Source organism: Lissotriton vulgaris, chromosome 9 (assembly GCF_964263255.1).
Source record: "Lissotriton vulgaris chromosome 9, aLisVul1.2, whole genome shotgun sequence".
Lineage (NCBI taxonomy): Eukaryota > Metazoa > Chordata > Amphibia > Caudata > Salamandridae > Lissotriton > Lissotriton vulgaris.
The window spans coordinates 917,198,519-917,224,913 of NC_141697.1; the positions used below are offsets into that span (position 1 = coordinate 917,198,519).

General features: G+C 43.6%; 1 protein-coding gene across 3 annotated transcripts in view; it reads right to left on the reverse strand.

Moving 5' to 3' along the window:
- PCBP4 (poly(rC) binding protein 4) overlaps positions 1-26,395 on the reverse strand; it is a 216,734-nt gene that overhangs the window by 29,492 nt on the left and 160,847 nt on the right. For all 3 annotated transcript variants that reach the window (XM_086938725.1, XM_086938727.1, XM_086938726.1), the window contains exons 6-7: positions 22,306-22,437; positions 19,572-19,700 (exon numbers count right to left, since the gene is read on the reverse strand). In XM_086938725.1, coding sequence (XP_086794851.1) covers positions 19,572-19,700; positions 22,306-22,437 — 261 coding nt within the window. The remainder of the gene's footprint in view (positions 1-19,571; positions 19,701-22,305; positions 22,438-26,395) is intronic.

Sequence of the window (26,395 nt, forward strand, 5' to 3'; positions counted from 1 at the left end):
CATAAGTTGGTAATGGGAGATAGCGATGTTAGCGACTGTTTCCAGTCGCTAACATCTTAGCACGCCCACTTTGCATGTCATTAGTGATAAATATCACTGACATGCAAAGTGGGGCCAATGATGGTCGCTATCTCTTACTAGCTGTCTCTAACTGGTGTTAGAGACAGCTAGGTAATAGGGAGATAATTTTATGTCCGCTTTCTTGGCTTTTAAAGCCAAAAAAGCAGAGATAAACCCCCTTGATAATATGCCCCATATTTATCTATCACAGTGTCCCAGTGTTAGGAATAGGCTGTGTATCCTCAACAGTTGCAACTCAAGCATGCAGAGCAGTGCAGGCTCTCTGAGTAGGGTTGCGCACAGGCTGTATATGTAAGGAATTTGTAGATATTTGTATTTGAAAGACGCTAAACACCTTTACAAAACCAGCAATAGCTGGTGTTTTTTTCCACCTGTAAAACAGAAACCTAAAACACAAAGGGCCCCATTACAATAGCGGGTGGACTATAATCAGTCCGCCACCCTAGCTGTGTGGACCGTCCGCCAGCAGTGCGGCGCTCCCGCACCACCAATTAGGATGCGGCCGCCACCCTGGCGGTCGCATTCCGTATTGTTAACATTCCCTCTGCGATGCCAAAAATACATGTTGTGCATTGCCATGCACAACGTGGCAGGCACTGCACTGTGCCTGCCACCTTATGCGTGGCAATGAAGGGTGGTACAATAGGTACCCCTAAGTGCAGACCCCCCCATCCCTCCACCCCCCTCGGGCCCCCACAGCAATTCCTGCAAGCCTTTCACATCACACCATCCTAATATGGATGGCTGTGCCCATATTTAGAGTCAATTCCACCCAGCCGGGAATCGTAACGATTGCCGACCAGCGTAAAAGTGGCGGGCGCAAAACCCCCACCATTGTAATATGGTGGGGGGTTTCACTCGTTACGATGTCGTGGCGTTCGCCACCGCCAGCTCGGTGGTGGCGGACGTCACAACATCCTAATGAGCCCCATAATACTAAAACAGGGGCTGCCAACCTTTTCTGTAATAAGAGCTATTTATGATCAATAAAAATCATTACCAAACCCCTGGATCGAAAACTTTTTTTCCAATTCAGATGTGGCACACTCCCTATTGGGGACTTTACCACGAAGTGGGGAAAAGCTAGTCAGGGGTTTTGTGCAAAATGTCAAGGGTTAGGGGAAAGTCTATCTCACATGTTGTTTGTGTGTCCCCAATACTCAGCCCCCAGATCTAAGTGGCTCAAACCTGTCTGTAGTCAACTAGGCACACGCTCGTCTGCTGAGGCCCTGAGACTGTTAAAAACTAATCTGGATCCGATCATTGTGGTGGGGGTAGCAAAGTTCCTAGGCTGGGCCTGGATCATTAGAAGTAGGTCTATTAATTTAAATTAGCTGAGATCATTTTATCCTGTATTATTGTGGTAACCAGTATCTGTATTTTTTTAAATTTTGTACACTTCTGCAAGAAGTTATTCGATGCCAACGATTTAATACTGATTTTACATATGTTATTGTGTTTTTTTTTGTATTTATGTCTTTTATGATGAATTAATCGAATAAAGACTTCTTGAAAGAGATCAATAAAAATCATACAGAGTTACTAATATCATTAGTGTTGTAATAGTGACCACATCATACAAGGTTATATTAGTGACCACCCTATGTAAAATTACCCGCAGTGATTACCTGAGTGCATCAGGCAGAATTGCCAAAAGTAATGTAAAAAAAGGCTTTGGAATGCGTTTCCATGGGTAATACATAACAGCAATAGCTTAAAACGCCCTTAATCCAATGTAGTTATATTAATAATAAACCTCCGCAACGCCACATGATTTATCACTCAAATATCAGTTTTAAATAGATTTTCTCAATTCAAACATCAGCTTATCAGTTCTGAAAATACACACATTTTCGTCTCTAATGCACAAACTTTTCAATTTTGTCTTACATATATTCAGTCCAGCTAAAGCTTCTCATTTAATAGGCTGGACTGGACACAGTAGAGCTACTTACAGGAAACAGGAGAGCTACCAAGCTACTTGTTGGGGAAGCCTGTACTAAACCATGTCCAGGTGCTTTTTAAAGTTATGTGCTATAGAGGGGGAACAATCTAACCAACTTTGTGCTGATTTGGGTCTAGGGTTTTGCCCCAATTTAGTACTTTGAGGGAAAAATGGACCTTTACATGTTCAAACAGATTTGCTGCCAGCCATTTTGCAACGAGAGAATACCTGCTGGTTAAATATATTGGAAAATCTGATACAGGACTATTACTATTAAATGAGACCCCTGGAGGTTTTCAAGAAGTTTAAACAGCTATGCCTACTGTGAAGGAAAGAAAGGCCTTATTTTTATGGCAAATCTAAATACATGAGAATGGAATTAACGTCAATTTGTATTAAAGTATCAGACTGGCCAGTATTTTAGCTGAGGACAACTCAGCCTTTGCTGATATGTAGCGAACAGCACCCACAGCTAAGGAAATATTATTGTTTAGTGTTTTTATGATAAATTAATTTCAGCTCAGCTGGTATAACCATGCATATGACACATAAATATTTCCCCAACTGGGAAGCCCCAAAGACATTGGAGACTCAGAATCTTCAGTTGCCTCTGAGCTGTTGATCAATGGATGACATTGAGCCATCTTAAATTGAATGCATCCAAAACTGAACTACTCACCTGTGGCAATGGAAAGATATATGACCCATTCTCCACTTGGCATGACAACATGGAGCCATCTCCTAAAGTATCCACTGAAGTAAGAAATCTCAGAATTACCATGGACTTTAAGCTATCAATGAATGCCCAAGTGGATAAGTTAGCAAGATCAAGCTTCATTATTATGAAACCTATGATGCAACTCCCCCTACCTAGCATTTCCATACAAGGTACAAGGTACTATCTCATGTGTGCTATCTAAACCGGATTACGCCAATGGCCTCTACGATGGATCACTCCTTTCAAGTCTGAAAAAGACTACCACAAATTCAAAACTCCGCTGCTAGACTAGTCTTAGATATAAAGCAGCAAGCCCACATCTCCCCTGCATTATGGACCCTACTTTGGTTACCGGTTCCCAGAAGATCCACCTTCAAGCTGCTTTGTATCTATCACCCACAAAGCAATACATTGAACAGGACTACTTTTCATCATGACAAAAATAACAAAATACATACACCAAAGAAACCTCTGCTCCAAATTGGCTCACAACTTCAAAATCCCAGCATAAAAGAAAAAAAACATGGGTGGAACATCTTTCTCTGTTCAAGCAGCCAAACTATGGAATTCATTGCCCCAAAACATAAGATCCACAGATAACCATCTTATCTTGTTAAGATGACCCAAGAGCTGGCTCTTCCCTACATGACCTCCATATTCAACATACAAATGTACAGCAATAGTATGCAGTAGACACCAATGGTGCATATATGGCTGTTTGTAAACATGTATACTTTGATTATATGTATGTATTCAGATATGAATCAATCATATGAGGGAGGAGGAAGTTCTGATCCATTCAGTTTCCTTGACTTTAATCTCAATTAATCATAGGGGGAAGGATCACTTGTCCTGCACAGTCAGGGTATGCAGGAGGTATGTGGGGTGTCTCAGGTAAAAAACCCTCATGCACGGGATGGGAAGATTGTGGGAGCAGTATATGTTGATTCTCCGCTCTTCATTCACGTGTGTGCATAATCATCGGGTCAGTATGGTTACGCAGCCTCCACCTAGAGGTTCTTACCCATGGTTAAAACAGTAGTGATCAAGTGATGTGGACAGCGCTCAAATTCGTTAAAATACACGGACAGTTGGATGCTTCCTTTATTGGGTCTGGATTCGGGTAGCCCGTCAAAGGGTATTGAAAATCGTGGGTTCCGTGAATGTATTAGGGATTCTAACGCACCCAAAGTTAGTGATTAAAAATGGCCGACATGTTTCAGCCCAAATTGCCAAGATAGGTCTTATGGGCTTTCTTCAGGACCGAGAGTGAAAGGTGAAAACGTGGATGTTTATAACAAAGGGGGTGAGCAGGGGTTATTCTAGGAGTGTACCCCCCCTTACTCTGACTAGAGGAGAAGGTCCCTATTTGTCACAAGTACCTACCTGTGCCAACTAGAGACCCCCAATACAATATATATATATATATATATATATTACCTACTGGCGATAGCCAGTAGGTATATATAGTTAGGATTTTTTCTCTATGGAACTTTTGAAAATTCTATGCCTAATAACTTTGGCGTTTGTGGACGGAATTGGCTGAAATTTTCAGGAAAATGGCACATTTTGTTTCTGAGCAGCTCCTGGAAATTTGGGGGGGGTTCGTCAAGGGGGGGCCGAGAAAAAAGGGGGGTCCCAAAACACGTTTTTCCCATGTTAATTTCCATAGGGCGGTTGGCCTCACTTTTAGCCCGAACGGCTGAATGGATTTCCACGAAACTTGGCAAAATTGTAGGGACTGTTAGCCCGATGTGCCTTTGCTAGGTCTCAATATATGTGCTTCAGTGGATTTTGAGAAATTAACGTTTAAAACAAGATATATATCTGTAACAGCGCTCCGGGCAGCGCTCCGGTTCGCGAACTTTTCGCGTATCGGAACTTTGCGAAGCGAAGCTGATTGGCTCTCCGGTGTCTGTCAACATTCTAAACAGTCCGGAGCGGCCGCCATTTTGTCTCTCGGTAGGATCGAGAGACAAGAGGAGGCCAAAACAAAGGGGGAAATGAAGGAAAGGGGGCAAGGTAGACCCCTTCTGACCCCCTAGGATTGATGAGGGGGATATTATAGAGCCACGCCGGGCCCAAAAAAAAAAAAAAAAAATCCGATTTTTTCGCCGTAGAGACGCGTCTTGGTTCGCGAACCGGGCAGCTAACCGGGCAGCTAACCGGGAAGCTAACCGGCAGTGTAACCCAAAAAAAAAAAAAAAAATCCGATTTTTTCGCCGTAGAGACGCGTCTTGGTTCGCGAACCGGGCAGCTAACCGGGCAGCTAACCGGGAAGCTAACCGGCAGTGTAACCCAAAAAAAAAAAAAAAAAATCCGATTTTTTTCGCCGTAGAGACGCGTCTTGGTACGCGAACCGGGCAGCTAACCGGGCAGCTAACCGGGAAGCTAACCGGCAGTGTAACCCCAAAAAAAAAAAAAAAAATCCGATTTTTTCTCCGTAGAGACGCGTCTTGGTACGCGAACCGGGCAGCTAACCGGGCAGCTAACCGGGAAGCTAACCGGCAGTGTAACGGGAGTCTGAGGAGTAGCTGATTGGCTGTCAATATTGTAAACAGTCCGGAGCGGCCGCCATCTTGTCTCTCGGTAGGATCGAGAGACAAGAGGAGGCCAAAACAAAGGGGGAAATGAAGGAAAGAGGGCAAGGTAGACCCCTTCTGACCCCCTAGGATTGATGAGGGGGATATTATAGAGCCACGCCGGGCCCAAAAAAAAAAAAAAAATTCCGATTTTTTCGCCGTAGAGACGCGTCTTGGTACGCGAACCAGGCAGCTAACCGGGCAGCTAACCGGGAAGCTAACCGGCAGTGTAACCCAAAAAAAAAAAAAAAAAATTCCGATTTTTTCGCCGTAGAGACGCGTCTTGGTACGCGAACCGGGCAGCTAACCGGGCAGCTAACCGGGAAGCTAACCGGCAGTGTAACGGGAGTCTGAGGAGTAGCTGATTGGCTGTCAATATTGTAAACAGTCCGGAGCGGCCGCCATCTTGTCTCTCGGTAGGATCGAGAGACAAGAGGAGGCCAAAACAAAGGGGGAAATGAAGGAAAGAGGGCAAGGTAGACTCCTTCTGACCCCCTAGGATTGATGAGGGGGATATTATAAAGCCACGCGGGGCCAAAAAAAAAAAAAAAAAAAAAAATCCGATTTTTTCGCCGTAGAGACGCGTCTTGGTACACGAACTGGGCAGCTAACCGGGCAGCTAACCGGGAAGCTAACCATCAGTGTAACGGGAGTCTGAGGAGAAGCTGATTGGCTGTTATCATTGTAAACAGTCTGGAGCGGCCGCCATCTTGTCTCTCTGTGGGATCGAGAGACAAGAGGTGGAAAAAAAAAAGGTGTAAATGAATGAAAGGGGTAAGGCAGACCCCTCCTGAACCCCTAGGATTGATGAGGGGGCTATTAAAGTTCCCTGGGGGGTGAAAAAAAAAAAATTTGCGATTTTTCGCGGTAAAGGTGCTTCCTGGTACGTTAACCGGGCAGCTAACCGGCAGCGTAACGGGAGTCCGACATATTGTGTTTTTTGAACGTTTGTGATATGTGCACGTGTGGATTTTGTCTAATTAAGGTTAAACAAATATATATATATCTTTAAGCGTGTTCTGGCGCGCTTACGTTTTGGGTTTGGTTTGCGCTGCAGAGACGATACGTCACGGTTATGCGATGCATCATGAGGCGTCTCACGGGCTACGTGATACGTCACTTAATAAAGAATATATTTAACAGCTATAGTTATTAGCTTTTAAAAAACCAATGAAATTCACAGAAAAAACCATAGGTTATAGACCATATATAGTTAGGAATTTGCATTTACAAAACCTTGAAAATTCACTGAAAAAACCATAGGTTATAGACCATATATAGTTAGGGATTAGCATTTAAAAAACCTTATTTTATTTGCACAAAACCATTGAAATTCCATATATAGTTAGTTGCACTAACTATATATCGCGGACCCGCAATCCACTGCTAATGATGTCACATATTACATCATTCATGACATGGTCAGTGACATCACTGATGACATCACTGATGACATCTCAAATGACATCACTGATGACATCACTGATGACAACACCCAGTGACTGTATGTTTCTGTAAAGTTAAAATATGTCTTACATATTGAAGAATGAGTGGATGTATAAGTGTCTGGATGAAGGATTTAGTAGGTGCATGACTGACTGTATGAGAGAATGATTAAATGTGTCTCACTGAGTGCATGGGTTAGTGATTAAAGTGTCTTAATTTGGCAATCATTATTTATGTTCTTCTGTAAACTGCTGCATGTTTAAATCAGTAGCTATATCAGTAACTATATGGGTTATTGAATGGTTGCCCAAGTATTTGTATGGGAGACTGAGTATGTGTGTGGGTGGCTGGGAGGTGTATAACTCTGTGCATAGATGTGTGAGCAGTTGATTCCCTAGGTGTATGGGTTCAAAAGTGCATGTAGAAACAGCTGTATGGACAGTTGACTGTGTGCATGAGTATATTGGTGAGTGAATGGATATCTCAGTTCTACATGTCAAAGTAAGTACATATGTAAAACACACTCCATGTGAGAGTTGACATATATAAATAACTGAACATAAGAGCCAGTGAATGTGAGAGTGGCTGTATGAATCATTGTGAACTTGTATCAAGGATTGTATAAGAGAGTAAATATGTGTTAGTATATGTTTGAATAAGTAAGGTGTGTATAACTGTATAGTTAAGGAAATGGAGATGTGATTGATTCTTTGCATGACTGACTAGGTGTGTGAGTAACTCCATGGATGTGTGACAGTCTGTGCGTGCCTGTTTACACTGAGTGTATCTAAGGTTATATTAGAGTCTGAAGATGTATTATCACATAAATGATATCATCAGTGATGTAATCAGTAATGTCAAATGAGATGTCAGTGATGTCATCAGTGATGTCATTTGAGATGTCATCAGTGATGTCATCAGTGATGTCATTTGAGATGTCATCAGTGATGTCATCAGTGATGTCACTGACCATGTCATGAATGATGTAATATGTGACATCATTAGCAGTGGATTGCGGGTCCGCGATATATAGTTAGTGCAACTAACTATATATGGAATTTCAATGGTTTTGTGCAAATAAAATAAGGTTTTTTAAATGCTAATCCCTAACTATATATGGTCTATAACCTATGGTTTTTTCAGTGAATTTTCAAGGTTTTGTAAATGCAAATTCCTAACTATATATGGTCTATAACCTATGGTTTTTTCTGTGAATATATATATATATATATTCATAATTACATCCATATATAAGTAGATCAATAAATTAATATAATACATGGTGATGAGTGTATTCCTATGGGTTTATTTACCTATAATAACATGTCTGTCACAATGTGTTCATATGATTATAGCAAATTAATCTAATGGGCCCATTACGATGGCGGAAATGGGATCGACCGACCTCCAACCTCCTAATTATGATGCGACCGTACATGGGGCAGTCTTATTCTCCCATTTCTCTATAGGAGCTTGTGTTAGAGCCGTAGACCGGCTGTAACACAAGCTCCCATAGAGAAATGGGATATTGTGTTAATACCTGCACCCTGTGGCAGGCACAACAAGGTGCAGGGATTAACAGGGGCCACCATAGGTGCCATAAGTGCACCCTCAGCACAAACAACGCCAAGATTCTAACCTGATTCCCCTGTTCCAAAGTCGGCAGCACTGTCTATAACACCATATTCTCACTCTGATTGTACTGAACATCTACATTTCCCTACTTAGGACATGCTAAGTGCTTCATGTGTTTGGTTTTGAGGTACATGCTGGCGACTCACAACTCTTTGTAAGCCATCTAGGGTCTTTCAACAATTGTGTCCCAAATTTCTGAGTTGGAACTCCATCCCAGCCTGGATGAACTCAAATATGTTGGTGTGTTCTTTCTCAGTGTCCTTAAACAGAGCTTAAAACAGAGTTCTTTACTGTCGGACTTCTCTGTGCAGTAACTGCCCTCCGATTCTAAGAAACCTGTTCAGTCATCTTGGCTCACAACAACTTTCATACTAAGAAACCTAAAAGTTGTGCAGTTATCCTGGACCCCTGCCTCTCCTTTGAGTCCCACATTAGCATCCAGATATCTGGCCTAGAACTGGATCTATAACATGAAACACAATTCCAGCTCCAGCGTTAGAACTGTCACTGAAATGTTATTCAATCCAACTTTGCACGACTGAAGAGACATCTGAGAAATCTGTAACACTACCTTATTATCAAGAAACTGAGAGTTCTTCAAAATTCATCTGCAAAATTACGCCAACAGGACCATATAAAGCCAGCTTAAGACATTTCCACCGATCTATCAAACAGAGATACCAGTTTTAATTCTTAGAGGCCGATTTCGATGTCGAATGGACCTGAGTCCGTCCAACATCGATTGGGTACTGGAACCGACCCACCTCCTGTCGGCGGTCCCAACCCAGCAATTAGGATGCGCCCGAACAGTATTCAGTCGCAGTCCTATTCTTTTCAATGGGAGCAGGCATTCTGACTGGCATGGATGCTCTCATTTTAAACAGAAGAGGTGTAGTTCATCCGTGCACCCCGTAGCAGGAACATCAAGGTGCCTGCCACAAGGTGCTGGGATCAACAGGTGCCCCCTCAGCCGCCATCTGGAGGCCTTGCACCCATGGTTGCCTTGCTGGGGGCCCCTAAAGTCAACTTCCAATCTAGGAACTGCACAGTATTTCTGCATTGCGTACAACCACATGTATTGTAAATTAGACAAATTATGCAAAGCTTTCTCAGTTGCATTACGTTAGCAAGAAAGGTAACAACTCAATATCATTAATATTCAGGGAGGGGATATTCTTGCTTCCAAACTATCTCTGACTCCAGTTTTAATGGTGCTTGCTGACTCTACAACATACCACAGAGCCCTGTACCATGCAAACATTCCATGCCAAAAACAGGCCTGCAGTTGGAAGCTCTACTAGAAATGTTTAAGTGCGACTACACACAGCCTTAGCTGTCATGGACAGCTTTTACCACCAACACACAGAATAGGATCACCAGAGCAACTCCTCTCTGCCATTAAGTATCCTTCTCGTATTGATCATCCAGCATTACAGCCAATGGTGGTTGTAATTGACATTCTTTATGTTTGAAGTATTGTCTGTTATGGCCATATCATTAGTATTGTAGGTGTATGACAAATGTTTTTGGTTTGTACTTTGTAGCAGGGGGGGTCCACCAGTCCAGAACTTCTCTGGAAGGTATGACATTTGTGAGTTATCATTATTTATTATTATCATTTATAAACTTGTAAAGCACACAGCTACCCAGAAAAGGGTTTTCCTGAGCAGAGTATGGGAGATAAAGAGCTTAAAACAGCCAGGTCTTTAGGCCTTTACGGAATGCAAGTAAGGAAGTGCAGTTGTTTGGGGGCTCAGGAAGGTAGTTACATAGTTTCGGACCCAGAACAGAGAAGAGAACCCTCCAATGCGAGCCAAGTGAAACCTTGGCAAGTGCATAGGGCCAGGTTCTAATATCTCAGCGTGCTTGGGGAATCATCCAGATGATCTTTTTCAACCACTTATGCACAGCGAAACAGGTGGAAGTAACCTTGATCACTTGGAAAGATTCTTAATCAATACAAAACACAAATTCTTAACCTTTGGGGGCAGGGCAGGCAGAGACCCTAATGATTCCGGCCAATGCTGAGGGCACCAGAGTTGGGGATTCATGACCTCCGTTTTATCGCCATTTAGCTTGAAGGAGTAATCATTCATCTAAGAAGCGAAGCGACACAGAGTGAAACCATTGTCCGCAATGCCTTTATTTAAGGGTGACTTTGGTTCATTAATTATGGCGTGGAGACTCTTTACCATGACCTTTGTTAGATTCTGTGTCTACCACAGCAGCTTCAAGGGTGCTTTCTTGGACCAGTGCTACCCAACTTACAATTAATTAATTTGTGTGGAATAATGCATTTCACAATTTAGCATTGCATCAGGGCTTCATATCACTGCAAAGCACTGGGCCCTGATCCACACAAATGAATTAAGAAACAAAGGGCTGATTACGATGTGTTAGGAAATGATTCCCAACGCATCTTAATCAGTCGGTCGGATTCTTTTCCTACTGATCCATTTCGACAGTGTCATCAGAAAGGAACCCGACCAGTCATTCTGACTGGTTTCTGATGGGCTTTGAGAGCCCGTCCACCAGTCAGAATGACTTCAGTAATCCCAAGGGCGGCTCTTTCCGCCCAAGGGATTACAATGTCGGATCCCGACAGCCTTTCTGTGCTGGCCTTTCCGACATAGAAAGGCTGTTGGAAGTCGTCTTTGGGGGCCCCCAGCAGGGCCCCCATGGGTGCACAGCCTCCGGTTGGTGGCCGAGGGGGAGCCTATAGTGCCCCCCGGTTGATCCCTGCACCCTGTGGCAGGGACCTTAAGGTGCCTGCCACAGGGTGCACGGTTGAACTGCACCTCTTCATTTTACAATGAGAGCACACATTCCGATTGGAATGCATGCTCCCATTGTAAAGAATAGGAGTGAATCGAACACTGTTCGCTCGCATCCTAATTGGTCAGTCAGACTGTCCCGAAACGATGTCAGGCGGACTTAAGCTCGCCCAACATCGAAATTAGGCCCTAAGTGTTTATTGAAGTGCAAATTACATTGGACCTATGGTTCTTTCAAAAAGACTATTTTCCTGACTACTTTGTTGGCTTCGTAACTAGCTGCCATCATAAGAGCAAGGTGGAATCTGGACAAATTTCCAGATCACTAACCACAAAAGTGATACATTTCCTAATATGACATCCCTCTTCGACTTACAGTAGATTATTCTAAGACCATGAGTTTGCAAAAACAATTCTATGACTATTGGAGAAAATACCAATGCTTTGTACATTTGTATCTATCATCTTATACTTTAAACACACTGATGAGGAGCATGACCTATCAGATTGATGTCTAAAAATAGGGTGATTACATTTTCAAAACCTAAAGCCAAGACATTCCACAAACATAGATGTAGGAATACAATTCTCCATCAACCAACAGGCACAGGATGAGTGAATTTACAATGCTTACTAATATAGAAAACACAGACAGCAGGACACTAATTAAATGCAACTGTTACACACAATATCATCTCTGTTAATCCATTTCTGATAAGGGCTAATTAATTCTGGGCTGGTACACATGGAAAAGTGGATCACACTGTGTTCAGTCGACCCTCTCTGAGAACTTGTGCTAAATTTACTGATATCAGCTTTGAAAGATGCTGAAAAAATGGGACTGTCTTGGCAATTCCAATATTCCTAATCAATCAATATTCTGGTTCATGTAGCCACATTTTAAAATTTGTCTAAAAGAATCACTGTGCCTGTTGTCTTTTGTATTCACTGAAGTGTGAGGACTGGAGTGTAGCGCCGGCTGGAGGCAGTAACCAAAATATCACCAGTTACTCTGGCCTGGCTGAAGAGCAGCACCAAACACAATACATACACTGTGGTGGAATTGATGAATATTTCAAAAGGTCACCGGCAAGCATCTACCATATTTATGTACCATATGTGTGTCATAATCCTATATACTTTTGATTTACACCAGCAATATAAGTGATATAGCAGACAGTTTTATTTTATTTCCTATTACATTTTACAGTAAGGGAATGTGATAGAGAGCAGTTTTGCTCTGTCGGTTTTAGGGGTTCATCGTAATCATGAGTAGTCTGCACCCTCATATAACCTTTATTGTGTTAACAATTATGCCAATAGATTGTGCAATGTAATAACGTTTAAGTGAAGTGATAGGCGTTTTGTATAACATGCAGAAATCAACCTTTCAATTTTGTGTGGTTAGATGAAAACCTTAATGTGTAGAATTGTACATGTGACTAATGGAGCTTGATAATGTGTGTGCTTATGTAATGCATTGATTTAAATATGTTCAGTAACGATGATCATGTATATGTGTGTTTCATGAATTTACATGCTGTTTCTTAGGTTTGACGAACACTGTAGGCCTAACGTGTATTTCTCCCTGACGCTCTCATGTAAGGTGCTAGTAGAATTCATGTGTATGTTGAACTTGTTCTGTCTCACATTTTCTGTTGCAGGTGGAGAAATGCATCTTTGTTAGTTAGAATAATGTCTTTGTTTTAGAAGTTAGGCTTAGGGAGGAGAAGATGCATTGAACAGTGATGCTGATAATATGGGATGGTGTTCTTTCTCACCCAAGGGAGCCTGGGAATCAAGGTCATCGAGCCAAAGTCTCAGAGCATCGCTGCCACATGGAAAGTTACCTACAAGGAGGTGTCTTGCGTGGATGAGGTGATGCTGTATGGCATTGTGGGAAGTCTCATACCCGTTCTTGTATTGGAGTTGGGGACAGAGTCCGGGGACTTCTGCCTTGCCTTGAGAGAAGAGAGCATCTTAGAACTAGCTCAGTAGCTTTACGCTACTTGACCCGTCCGACGTGAATGGTCTTCTAAGGAAGCCTTCACATGCTGACACCTTTTCAGAACTTGCCTTGGGAAACTGCTAAGCAGGGATGTCACGTTAGCGATACTGTAGGGACTGATTAATGCTTTTTACCTACTAACCTCCAATGAAGAGGACACTCGATATTGGAGCAGTTATCATTGCATTTTGATCCTTGAAGTAGTCATTCTTTGTATGCTGCATTGTCTTAACTTCATCCATGGGTTTCACTTTGTATTAGTTTCAATGTATATCTATACCCTCGTCTTGAGGTGTTTGTATGTCCAACTGTTCTTGGCTTTGTAATAAAACAACTAACTCTGGATTGAGAGTCTGTGATTCTTCGGAGCCATGGCTCTTTGGAACAATGATGAATAGATTGGCTAACAACTTTTTCTCCCCTCCACACTTTCATGCAGACAAAAATAGACATAGGCCAAGGGTTCCAGAGTACGTTTAGAACGTGGAACCAGGCTCCATCAGTTGGTAGCAGTGTAGGATGGTTGTCTCATGAAGTGAGGGGAGAATCTTGAAAACTCTAGAAAAGATTTAGACCTGTAGAGCCCCAAAATAGAGCCCAATGATCGAGAACGGAGAGCGACGGACTTTGGCGGAAACCGACGGAGATTGATGGTGCGGAGAGAACAGCGGAGAAAGGTGGAGTGAATATCAATAGAGATGCGTTGTGTGCTACATTGCGGTGATGATTTGATTGTGTAATGTTTTGCGGAGTTGAAATGAAAGTCGAGTGAATGTGGTTTTCGAGCCGGATGGGGTCCAAGAATTTCGTCATGCCTGGTTATCGGGCTCAAGAGTAACTAGATCCTGGGATATATTTGTGGTGTAGAAAACACCGACTTGTTGTAATTGTCTGACCATTGGTAAGTTGGGAAGTCATAAGGTGCTATCAGCAACCCGCTTGAGACTGGGAACTTTGTGTGAGTGGACTTGTTAGGATCGTTTGGAAAGCTTTGTGCGCAGGGGTAGACTCTATTGATTCCAGTGACCACCGCAGGTTGAGGATCACTTGTGTGGATGTTCTTGAGTGATTGAATCCCATCGATCTTTTAGAAAGGTAGACAATTACATGTTTTGATGATTGCGAGAGTGAATGTGAACAGTGAGATTGGGAAGGAGGAGGAACCGCAGTGAGGAGGAAAGGGTGATGTCTGAGTTTGCTGCGCTGCAATAGGCCGGTTGGTGTAACACCACGCTGGGATTGGTTGGTGATCATCAGGAAAGTTAAAGTGAGAAATCTTGTTGGTTGAAAGAAATTATTTTCAATCATGTGATGTTTTAAAATATTACGTGATCTCTGTAAGGGAGATAGGGGGGTGGTGAATCAAGTGGGTGAGGAAGCACCGCCTGAGGAAACTCCAGCACATTACATGGCAACGAATATAGGACTCTATACTATAGATTGGCTCCAAAATGGCATAAGATTACTGAAAAAGTTCATTTTGATTAGAGGTATTGTACCAGCTGAGGGGAATGATGTCTTCACTATGGCCTCCACCTAGACCATCACAGTTTGATGCACTAGATGCTTGGATGCGAGCAGCTCAGGCAAAGAACAGGGAAAGGTGTCAGGAAAGGATGAAGAAGGCAATGAAAGCATATCAGGATGCATGAAGGGATGCGCAGTTGAAGAAGTGGAGAGTAGATACAATTGAGGGAGAGAGATTGTACCCACTATTAGTGAAAGAGGGAGGCGGTCAGAGTGGGAATGGATATGGAGATGATAAGAGTGATACCGATAACAGCTTGTTAGCCAGACTATTAGCAGAGCGTCCGCCACCATACAACCCACATTCAGAAGAAGGAAGGCAAGAACTGGCAAATGCAGCGAGTATGGAAGGAATGGTAATGCCACAGACAGATCATAGTGCAGGAGTAATGCGAAAGATTTCAACAGGAGTAGAAGGGACAGGGATGCCAGTATTCAGAGGTGGAGAGTCAAGTAGAGTCAATGCTGCTATAAGGTTACTGGAAGCCCTTACGGTACCGGTCACCATTGGACCTGTAGTCTCTGTGTATGATTCGGGTTTAGGAGGAAAGGTACAACAGTTGGGGTTGGAGGAAAGGATCAACCCAAGAGGAAATGTGACAATGAATGGAAACTGTCCATTTTTGGTGCCTGTTAGAAGCTAGTACCCCATTGCCAGCAACCGCGGACTCCTCAAAAAGGTGCATGTTGGGTCTAGTACAATACGATCAGTGTCATTGGCAAATTCAATTTCAGAATTGAGAATGTGGGAAGCACCAGTTAGAGGACCCTTGAGAAGGACATCAGAGGTAGCAACTCTGATGTCATAGCACCTCTGATGTCAGAGGTAGATCAGGAAACTTCTGGAAATCAGCATGTCTTACAGACTACAGCATCAGAAATTCGACAAAGGGAGCAGAGTGGTGAGAAGGAAGGACAGAGTAGTGTGTCAAGTATGGGGCAGTGAAAGCGAAATTGATAGATGTAGTGAGGCTCAAAGCAGAAGTGAATGAGATAATCAGTGGAAGTTTAACTTTGGAAGGGATAGAACTTTATGAAAAGGATAATTTGTTGTTTGTAGCAAAGGATGTCACTCGTAAATCAAGGCCAGGACATGAGAAGTTTACAGAATTAGCGCAAAAATATGATGTGGACTTGTCTAAGATGAAAATGCTACAGGGAAACCATGGGTTGACTTATACTGATCATGAAGTGGAAGAGAAGATAGTCATAGGGTTGAAAACACACATTTGAGAACTGTTTATAAGGATACGCACATGGAGCAAGCTCGATAAATGGGCGGAGAGATAGTCAAAGAAGAAGAGCGTTAGGAAGGTGGTGAGAGATACGCCTTTGCCAGGAGGGGTCATTTCAGGAGTAGAGGCATACCAATTGCAAGAGGTACCGAGAGAGGGGCATGTGCAGGGGTGATTTGGCAGGATTCACAAATGACTTTACTCGGCTGAGGGAGAAACCTGCTAAATGGTATAAGCAAGTCGATTGCTTTGTAAAGATCTCAAGGGTGCTGTGGATTGATTTGTACACCGTGTTTGACATTGTGGTTCCTAGCTACTTGTGGCTGCTTGTAAAATTGCTATTGATTGGCCTTCTACTGAAACAGATAGGGACCCGATAACTCATGGTCCTTCACCTTTAGTCAAGAAAAAGTTTGAACAGGTAATCATATGGTTACAGTCTAAGATTGCCCACAAGATACTGATTGGGTCAAAATAGACTGAACCACTCAAGTGCCCAAGGAATCGGTACATGACTACTAAGAAAAGCTTTTGCAAGCCTTCAAGCAGTACAGTGGATTGGATACTCTAGTTCCAAAGGATATGAAACAATTTGTGTCTATGTTTGTGCTAGGATTGAGACCAGAGATTAGTGTCATGGTTCAGCAAGATTTGATTTGCTGGCAAAATAAATCAGTGGATGAGATCTTACGGTATGCCAAATATTGTAGCGACGAGGGGGGCTCTAAGCACAGGAAAATGAAGGACAAGCTAATGTTAGTCCAGATGAGGAATGCGAATAGGGTAGAGCAGGTGCAGACAAATGGGGGAACTTTAGGTTGGAATCATTGGAATAACCAAGGAGGGTTTCAGAATGCACCGATGAACACAGGACGAGCAAAAGGGAAAGGAACAGATTCCAAGGTAGGGGTAGACATTGGTATATTAAAGAAGACCACTGCTTGACGCTATTGTCCCAAAATCGGGCATTGGAAGAGTGAGTGTTGAGCAAATCCAGCAAATCAGTTACAGGATGTGGAAGGTATACAGGTACCTGGTGCTATAAATAGTGTAACGAGACCAAGATCCGTAAATGGGGGGGGGGGGGTCCGAATCAGTTAGTGCAAGAATCCCAACTTCAGAGAATTTCACAGAACAACTAGGTGTGTCATCAAATGCTCTCCATTGAGACTCTGGACGGATTCGATCCAGACCTGTTGAAATGACGGTGCCTCAGGGGGAGGAAGACTGTACCCTTGGAGCAGCCTTTGGGGTAGACCAGCGTGGACCGTATGTGGAGGCAGATGTAGGCAGTCATAGCATTATGTTCTTGATTGATACTGGTGCAATGCGTTTTACTGTAAGATCCGCAGTAGTACCAAACCTACCCCTCTCGGGACAATCAATCCAAGTTGTGGTAGTTGCCAATAGGAGAATGACAAACCCGTTAACAGACGAGATACCTCTGAGAATAGGAAAATTCCTGAATTGGCACTAGTTTGTGTTGTGTGCGATTGGAGTCCGGTCTGTTTGTTGGGAGGTGACGACCTATGTAAGTTGAACTGTACTATCTATTGTACGCCCAACGGAGTGGAATTACAGACTAATGATGACAACATTGCAATCAAACTGTTGAATCAGAATCACTGTGTTTTCGTGCTAACAGTGGATGATATGCCATATGACCTGAGAGACACTATCTCCCCCGTGGGGTGTGATTTTACAGAAGAGATAGGACTGATTCCAGGGGTTGAGCTGGTCCGCATACAGATCAAGCCAGATGCCGAATTTCCAAGAAGGCTGCAGCACAACCTGACCCCGGAAACAGTGGCAGGAATTACTTCAGTGATTGAGTCTATGATTGCGCAGGGCATCCTAAAGGAGATCATGGGAAGTCGTGCTATTCACCTATAATGGGGTTACAGAAACTGACCGGCAGGTACAGGATTTTTCAGGACCTGGGAAAGGTCAATTCGATTGTGACTCCACGTTGTCCTCTGGTACCAAATCCTTCTGTGATCATATTTCAAATTCCTTGCGAGGCCGAGTGGTTCACTGTGATTGACTTGTGTCAAGCATTCATTTTGACGCCCTTAGATGAGGAGAGCCAATTTTTATTTGCTTTCCTCCTCGAGAACCATGTGTTAACATGGTGTCGTAATCCACATTCCACAAGGGTACACTGAGAGTCCCTCCATCTTCAACCAAATCTTGAAAAAAAATGTTGAGGGTTTGGTATTGCCAAAAAGTTCAGTGCTTGTGCAATACATCAACGGCCTCCAGATTGCTTCGGAGATGGAGGAAGCTTGTATAGATGACACCATTGCTTTCTTAAACCACTTGGCAGCGAAGGGACACAAGATGATCATGAGCAAACTTCAGCATTGCTTGCCTGAAGTTCAGTATTTGGGTCATCGCTTTGAGAAAGGCAAGAGAAAGGTGTCACCAGACCGCATTGAGGCGGTCATGAAAATAAATCCGCCTACCACACAGAAGGAAGATGTTCTTGGGAATGGTTGGTTATTGGCGACAGTGAATTCCCAACTTCTCGCTGATGGGGAAGCCTTTACAGAGGTTGGCGCACAGGATGGAGGATTCGGCCTGCCACCTCCTCTCATTGCTGACCTTGTTATGGATCAGCCAAAGAGAGGAGGCAGCAGTACCTTACTCTTCACAGAGTGGGATGGGGTTAGGGAGACTGCTGACTCTGTCCCACTCTGTGACATGCATCACTGATAGACAGTCCGCAGTGGGCACTTCAGGGCTCACAACTGAAGTGCACAGGTCCTAGTCTATCAGTGACACTCGCCATCATCATGAGGGGGAGCCTCACAGAAGACTTTGCTGAGCTGAGGATGTGATACTCACCTGGATGTGAAATCTTCAGCCCTGCAAATTGTGGATCAGGCAGCCAGGCGCCTGTGCATTTAGCACATGTAGAGCACCTGGTTGTCTCCCCCGACCATGAAGAGTGTCTGTCAGGCTGTCCATTGTTCAGCCTGACAGACATTCTACTTTCTTGGAAAGAGGTAGAGGGGTGGGGCCCCTCTTCCCTAAATGATAGGCTGTGACAGCCCAATATGCCTACTTGAATTGGATCATACACACAAAAATAACATGCAGCACTGCTGGGGTGGTCTTGTTTCAAATCACTAGCTTTTCAAAAACGTATTACACATTTTTAAAATTATTATAACTACACTGTCTGGTGTAAATAATCAGCATCTCAAACATCCTTTTTAAAAGGCTAATAATAATTAGAATGACTACAATAATTATCATAAAATATCTATATATATTTTATTTCATTGTTTGTGCTACCATACCGCTTTCTTGCCTATTGGACGTTTAGAAAATGTGACATCATTACAATTTTGACGTTTAATTATTGATTGCTCCCCACAAAAAATGTTTGAGTTGCTGGTTGGCAACACTTGACTGGGAAGCTATAACAATTATTATAATTTACTTTTAAATAAGAACATTAGATACTGATTTGAAATGAAGCTCCAAGAGGTGATATATGTTGCTATTGTGTTATTTGAAGGCATGGCCTCCCTTTTGACAGAGATGGTGGATTTTATCATCACAGTGAATTGCGTCTTGATGAAGCAAAAGATAAAAGGGGAGAAGATATGCACCTCTAGTATCACATAACTGATTTGTTTGACACTCGCGATGACTGCCTCCGGTGTGCCGGTGAGAGTGACAGATCTCTCCGTAGAGTTGGGAAGCATCTCTCCTGCCACCTGGACTTGGGCTCCAGTGCTCTAAGGAGAAGAAAAGAAACATGAGCTTGAAGAATCTGTTCAAATAGAAAAGAAAGGTCACAGCAGAAATTATCCATGGGAAAATTCTAGTTCTCTGCATCTTTCCATCCTTTCCTCTTTTGCAGCACCTAAGCATGAAATGAGCAAAGAAAGACGTGCTGTGTTTAATGAGTTTTGGAAAGCAGCGATTTTCTTTGAAATATCTTGAATTTGAGGGTCATTTTGTTTTGAGTTACCACTGAGCATGCATAGAGAGACATTTGCTGTGGTGAAACATCATTGAAAGCTGGTGAGAGGTGGAGCAATGCAATGCAATGTAATGTTGTTGAGACCTCACTGATCACCTCCACAGAAGTCATCCTAACTCTACTTGATAGCGGAGAAACGGTGACCCTGATTTTCCTCGACTGCTCAATTGCATTCAACACGGTCTCCCACCATACCCTCATCGACAGTCTCCACAACATTGGCACACAGCAGAATGCCCTTAAGTGGATCATCTCTTCTTTTCAAGACGAACCCAGAGCATCCGACTCCCTTCTTCATCTCTGCACCAAAGGACATAATTTGCGGCGTATCCCAAGGATCATCTTCAGCACCACACTGTGCAACCTCTTCATGACCCTCCCTTGCAGACGTCTCCAGATACCATGGACTCAACATAATTTCCTCCGCAAATGACACTCAACTTATCCTCTCACTCACCGAGGACCCCTCCAACGCAAAAACAAACTTCTGCAATGCCATGACCAATGTAGGCAAATGAATGAGAGACAGCTGCCTCATGCTGAACACCGACAAACAGAAGTACTAATCTTCGGGAAGAATACCACCGTAAGGGACCCCAGCTGGTGGCCTGCAGAACTCTGACCAACGCCCACTCCGACAGACCATGCACACAACCTCGGAATCATCCTCGACAGCCAACTGACCATGAAAAGATAAGTCAACACAGTTGCTTCCTCCTGCTTCCACACCCTTCAGTTGCTCCGCAGAGTCTTCAGATGGATCCCCTTCGACACCAGGAAGACCATCATGCAAGCCCTTGTTACCACCTGCCTTGACTATGGCAATGCTCTCTACGCCAGAAACTCCACCCACTCAAATGGCTTTAGACTATTCAGAACCCCACAGCCCGACTCATCTTGGACCTCCCCAAATGGACTCACATCACCCCTCACCTCAGAAACTTTTACTGACTCCCCATCCAGAGAAGATGATAGTTCAAGATCCTAACACACGCATACAGAGCTCTGAATGATCAAGGACCATCATATATATCGACCATCGACTGAACTTCCCCCTACCCACAAGAAATGTGCACTCCGTCTCCCTCACCCCCCACCCCCCACATCTATCACAGCTGCAGTGGAGGCCGCTTCTTTTCTTTCATCGCTGCCAAGACTGGGAATGACTTGCCCCTTCACCTCTGAACAGCACCCTCCCTGGCGGACGTCAGAAGGAAACTAAAGACATGGCTCTTCAACTAAGACACAGCATCCCCAGCACCCAGATACCCGTAGGGGTGACAGAGCTGCGCTATACAAATGCTGATTGATTGAATGCTATTCTTGACTGCACCAATTGATTTTGTTTAGACGGTACTAGTAGGGATGCCTGGGATAATGCTGTACTTAAACAGCATTAAGAGATCTTTGGATGGGTTGGGATGATCTAAAATCAAACATACTCAGAGACTATTGTCATTGAGACACACTGTGAGTAGAAGCCAATAAGGAATAGATGGGAGTAGTCAAGTGACTCCATGCTTAGATCGTACTTAAAGAAAAGTGTAGAGTAATTGAAACATTCTGTGTTAACAATACATAAAATGGATGACATGGTCTGAGTTTAGGTACGGCAAAGAGATACTGGGAGCATTCCGGCTGCCCTGTGGTTGAGCAAGACTAAAGTGTCTGGAAGCAGTTGGGAAACCTTCTGTGCAGACAGCACTAGGAGATGTTTCGGTGGCTGGGACACTGGGTGGTTAGAAAACACTAAGAGATGCTTGGAGTGGTTGGAACACTCTAGTTAGAGAGCACTCAAAGGTGCGTGGAGTGGATAGGAAACCGGGTGGTTAGGCTGCACAGGGAGATGGTTGGAGAGGCTGGTACACTCTGGGATTAGATGGCACTGGGAAAGGTTTGGTTGGGACACTCTGTGGTTAGAGAGCACTGAGAGATGATTGGAATGGGAGGAAATCTTTCGGATTAGCCAGCACCAAGAGTTACCTGAATTGAGAGGGGTGCACTGTTGATGAGACAAGAAACAGAAATTGAAGTCAGATACCATCTGCCAGGCACTTCTCTTAGCCCTTCTTGTTCTCTCCAAACTTCCTCATTCTTCTACATTTCCTTTTGTCAATTCCTCAAGTTAAATATCCTCTCTGCCTCATACCCTGAATAACTATTACAAAGAACCTGATCCCAACATCTTTGTCATGAGGCTGTTTTAGCACCCACCACTCTAAATGTTAAAAACATCTTTCTACATCCAATCATTTTTGTTTCAGGTATTCCCACTCTATCTTCAAAAATACTCAAATAAACAGAGCTTTACTTCATTAGTACTCTCAAGCAAACCACAACCTGCATCAACAACTCACCTCTCGTATCTCCTTGATTCTTGAACCAGCTTTTCCAATGATGGAGCCACATTGGCTGGAGCGTACAACCAACCTTAGAGTTGCTGACGGTGTAACACTCTCTGTGCCATTATCGTTTACATGACTAATGTCCTGAAACAGAAGGAGAAGGAGATTGTTAACATACCACTGCAACAACACATGAGCCAATCATGAGGTGGCTCCATTTTTATTTATTATTTATTTTCAAAGTTTTATATAGCACGAATCAGATCCTTACAGATATCAGAGCGCTTTACAAAAAGACAAATAGGACATGGCAGACAGTGTAGTACAGTGGAAAGATAGGCAGTCAAACAATATTTACAAAGTTTATATTCAAGTGAATTTAGCCATAAGGATCGATCTGACTTCCTTTTTGAAGGATGCAGCGGATGAGATAAGTCTTGTTTCTGGAGGGAGGGCATTCCAGATCCTGGGAGCCATCCCTGAGAAGGAGCGTTTGTAAGTTTTTTCTTGTGGAATCTTTGTGGTTTTAGGAGGAGAGTTTGTGCGCTTCTTGTTGCTCTTAAACCTCTTGAGATTGTCAATTTCTGAGCAATGTAACTGGGGGAGTTGTGGTGTAAGGCCTTGTGCGTGATGCACACGATTTTCGGGGGAGATGTGTGAGTGTTTTTTAGATCCAGTGATGAGACTTGCTGCCGCATTGATAGAGGCTCTTAATGGTGCAGTTGTAGATAGTGGGAGGCCGCAGAGGGCGGTACTTCCATAGTCAATCCGAGGGATAACTAGTGCTTGGACTGCAGTTCGCAAGTCGTTGGTTGGGAGGAAGGGTTTCAGTTTCCTCTAGGTGTTGATTTGGAAATTAGCTCCCTTCGTTGCATTGCTGATATGTCGTTGCATATTGAGATTGGAGTCGAGGGTTATTTCTAAGGATTTTGCAGAGTCTACAATGGTAGGTTGGACGTTGAATACATTGAGGTGTTTAAGACAGTCTTGAGCGATGGGGATTTTTGGAGGGGGGGTGGCTATTAGTAGGAATTCAGTCTTTAGAGCATTAAGTTTGAGATGGTTCTCTGCCAACCATGCTTGTGTGTTCTTCAGCGTGCGTTGAGAAGTTTGATGTCTTCCGGAGATTGAAGTTTGAGGTAGAGGTGGGTATCGTCCACGTACATTCGCAGTGAAGAGCGGGGAGTTGCGCTGGCGAATTTTCTCCGTTTGCCGCCCTTCGGCAAAAGCATTGAGGAGCGAGGTGGGGGGGCTTGCTGTTGCCGCCCGAGGTGGCAGGTAATAGTGGCCCAAATTCGTACCTCTGGGGCGCACAGCGGGGTATGCAGGGGCCTGTGTTACACCACTGCCACTGCTTTGTAATATTCTCCTGCTTTCCTTTCAGGAAATTCTGCACCTACTGCACTGCAGAAAATTCTCAGGGCTTGGCTATTTCACCAATACATGTAAACCGCTTCACATCTGACAACAAATTTATTATGTTCAGCTCCAAGCAACATATATGTATGACACACTTCAAAGAACTTCCAAATCAACAAAATAATTGTCAGAATTACTTGGCATAAAATCTCACTCTTTGGTATAGCTTCCCCTGACATTACTTCTAATATGAGATGGCCCCAGGATAAAAGGAGGATTATTCAGCTAGTATTCCACAGTACTAATTCCGAGGGGAGGAATTATAGCTCAAAGCAAATGATGGGAATTTGGTACTGGAAGGACATTTCCGATTCCATTCTTTTGGATGGCAGGCTTGAAATGGCTACAAACATCCCGGTTGAGCCACTGAAACTGTTCCTGTAGCCACCGAAGGGAAAACTATTGATTGACCTTGTTTGACTCCCTCAGTCATGTTTTATCTGAGCATTGTGTTGGATGCAGTGAAGTGCGGCTTTTTTTGTGGTGTTGGCATATCCTCACTGGTTGTACTACAGGTTGCGCTGAAATGAAAGAGCTGCGGCGTGGACACCCCCATCTATATCCAGGTGAAGACAGGGAAAATAGAGAGGGGCTTGCAGTAAAGTGAACCTGAAACGAAACACAGGCCCTTTTTTACTGAGACATTCAATCAATTATTTTCACAAAGAAACTGGCTTCACTGGCATAGGGAGAGGTGTGGTGCAGCGGCCTAGTGTGTCTGACTCTGGAGCGTGGGCTCCTGGTTCGATCCCCGTGGCAGCTCAGCTCAGCATCGTGTGACCCTGGGCAATAGCTCACTTAGGGGCATATTCTCAAGCCGCTATCGCCACGGCACTGTCACTTTTTCTGGTGTTCCCATGGCAATAGTGTCAGCGCCTTATTCTCAGGGCAGCGCTAACCCACTTAACGTGGCTTTAAGCCACGTTAAGTGGTTTAACGCCACCTTGTGATTAAAGCCCCTTTCACGCTAAATTTAGCGTGAAAGGGGCATGCAGTAGGTTTTGCGGTGGGCGTTCCACCACAAAACCTATTGTGATTGGCGCTGCCACCTATTATCAAGGGCGGCAATAATAGGTCGCAGCGCCGAACTTAAGACCGGAAAAATCCTGGTCCTAAGTTGGGGAAACGAGGAGAATGCTTCATTTCTCCAGGTTTTTGCTTTTTCCATGTGAGCTGCCTTGTGCAGCACACATGGAAAAAGCAAAATGCTATGGTTTGTTCATGTACAGGAAGGTGTCCATTCAAGTACATGAACAAACCTTTTAAAAATGCCATTTTGTAACTTTGATGTGTGCTGCATGAAGCAGCACACATGAAAGTTACAAAATGGCATTTTAGGATTGTTTATATGCAGGAAGGGGCACCTTCTTGTACATAAACAACCCTCCCCTGCACACAGACACCCTTGCACCATGGTGCAAAGATGCCTGTGTTGGCGCTAAGTTGTGAAACTTAGCGCCATTGCAGGGGGAAACGCAAGGCGGCAGCACATTCTTGAGAATAAGGTGTAGATTTGCGTTTCCAAAGTGGTGGTGCGGGGCAAAGGAGGCTAACACCTCCTCAATCTCTCCACAGGACCCCAGTGCCTTGAAACCTTTAAGGGTGATATGTTTGGGCTTTACTAATAGAAATAATTATTATTACATACCAGTCAATCAGCGTGGTGATGACATCCCCTGACTTCTGCTGCACTCTGGCAAGTGTAGTTGCAGCACAAACGTCCATATGCCATAAGTGAACCATGGAGCAAGATTTGTGAATCCTGACACTAGGGTGCGAGTCAGTTCTAGCTATCTTTCAGAAAGCTCTGCTCTAGCAACAAAACATCTTTTTTTCCAATTCAAGGGCATTCCCAGAAGTATTCCTGGAAAGATGAGCCAGACATAGTATTCCTGGCGTACACCTGAGGTTATCACAATAATGTGAGAGATACCTTTACTTACATAGGGGATAGGGTTAGTCACAAAACAAAAAATAATGTCCCCCACGTTTCTCCAATGTTTTTTTCAAACTAACCCCTCTTCAAACCATTAATGCCATACACACCAATTCTGAACTCTTCGACATGTGACCATTTTGGTTATGTTAATGCCCCAAGTGCACAACACTATTCCAAAGTCTCCACAGAGAGATCTTTTGCAGGAGTAAATCAAATTTAAGGTTTTTTTGATAATGGGGGATACCCAGGCCTGCTTCCATCTAGTGGGTATGATGGCATTTTTAAAGGAAGAATTAATTATAGCTCGGAGGGGACTAAGTATGAGCGCGGAAGCTTCTTTAAAATGGGCAGGTTTTATTGGGTCTGCAGGAGAGCCTGATTTAATTTTCCCACAGAGTCTGAAGAAATCTTCCTGATTTAATTCAGGTATGGTCATAAGTTTGTTTGTCAGCCCTCTGCTGGAGGGGGTAGGAGCGAGAGTGGCTGGGAAGGAACTCTAGATAGATTGTATCTTATCTATAAAGAAGGAGGCAAGTTTTTCACAGTGCAGATAAGACAAATTTGTCGCTGCCACCGCTTTTTTGGCGCTTAGGTCTTTCAGAATTTTAAAAATGTTTTTCGAAGGGTTCTGGCTATCCTTGATCTCGGTGCCATAATGGGCGGCTCTTGTCCTGCAGATATTTCTGTGGTAGTTCTTTTGTGCGGCCCTATATATGGTTTTTAATGTCGGGTCATAAGTTTTCC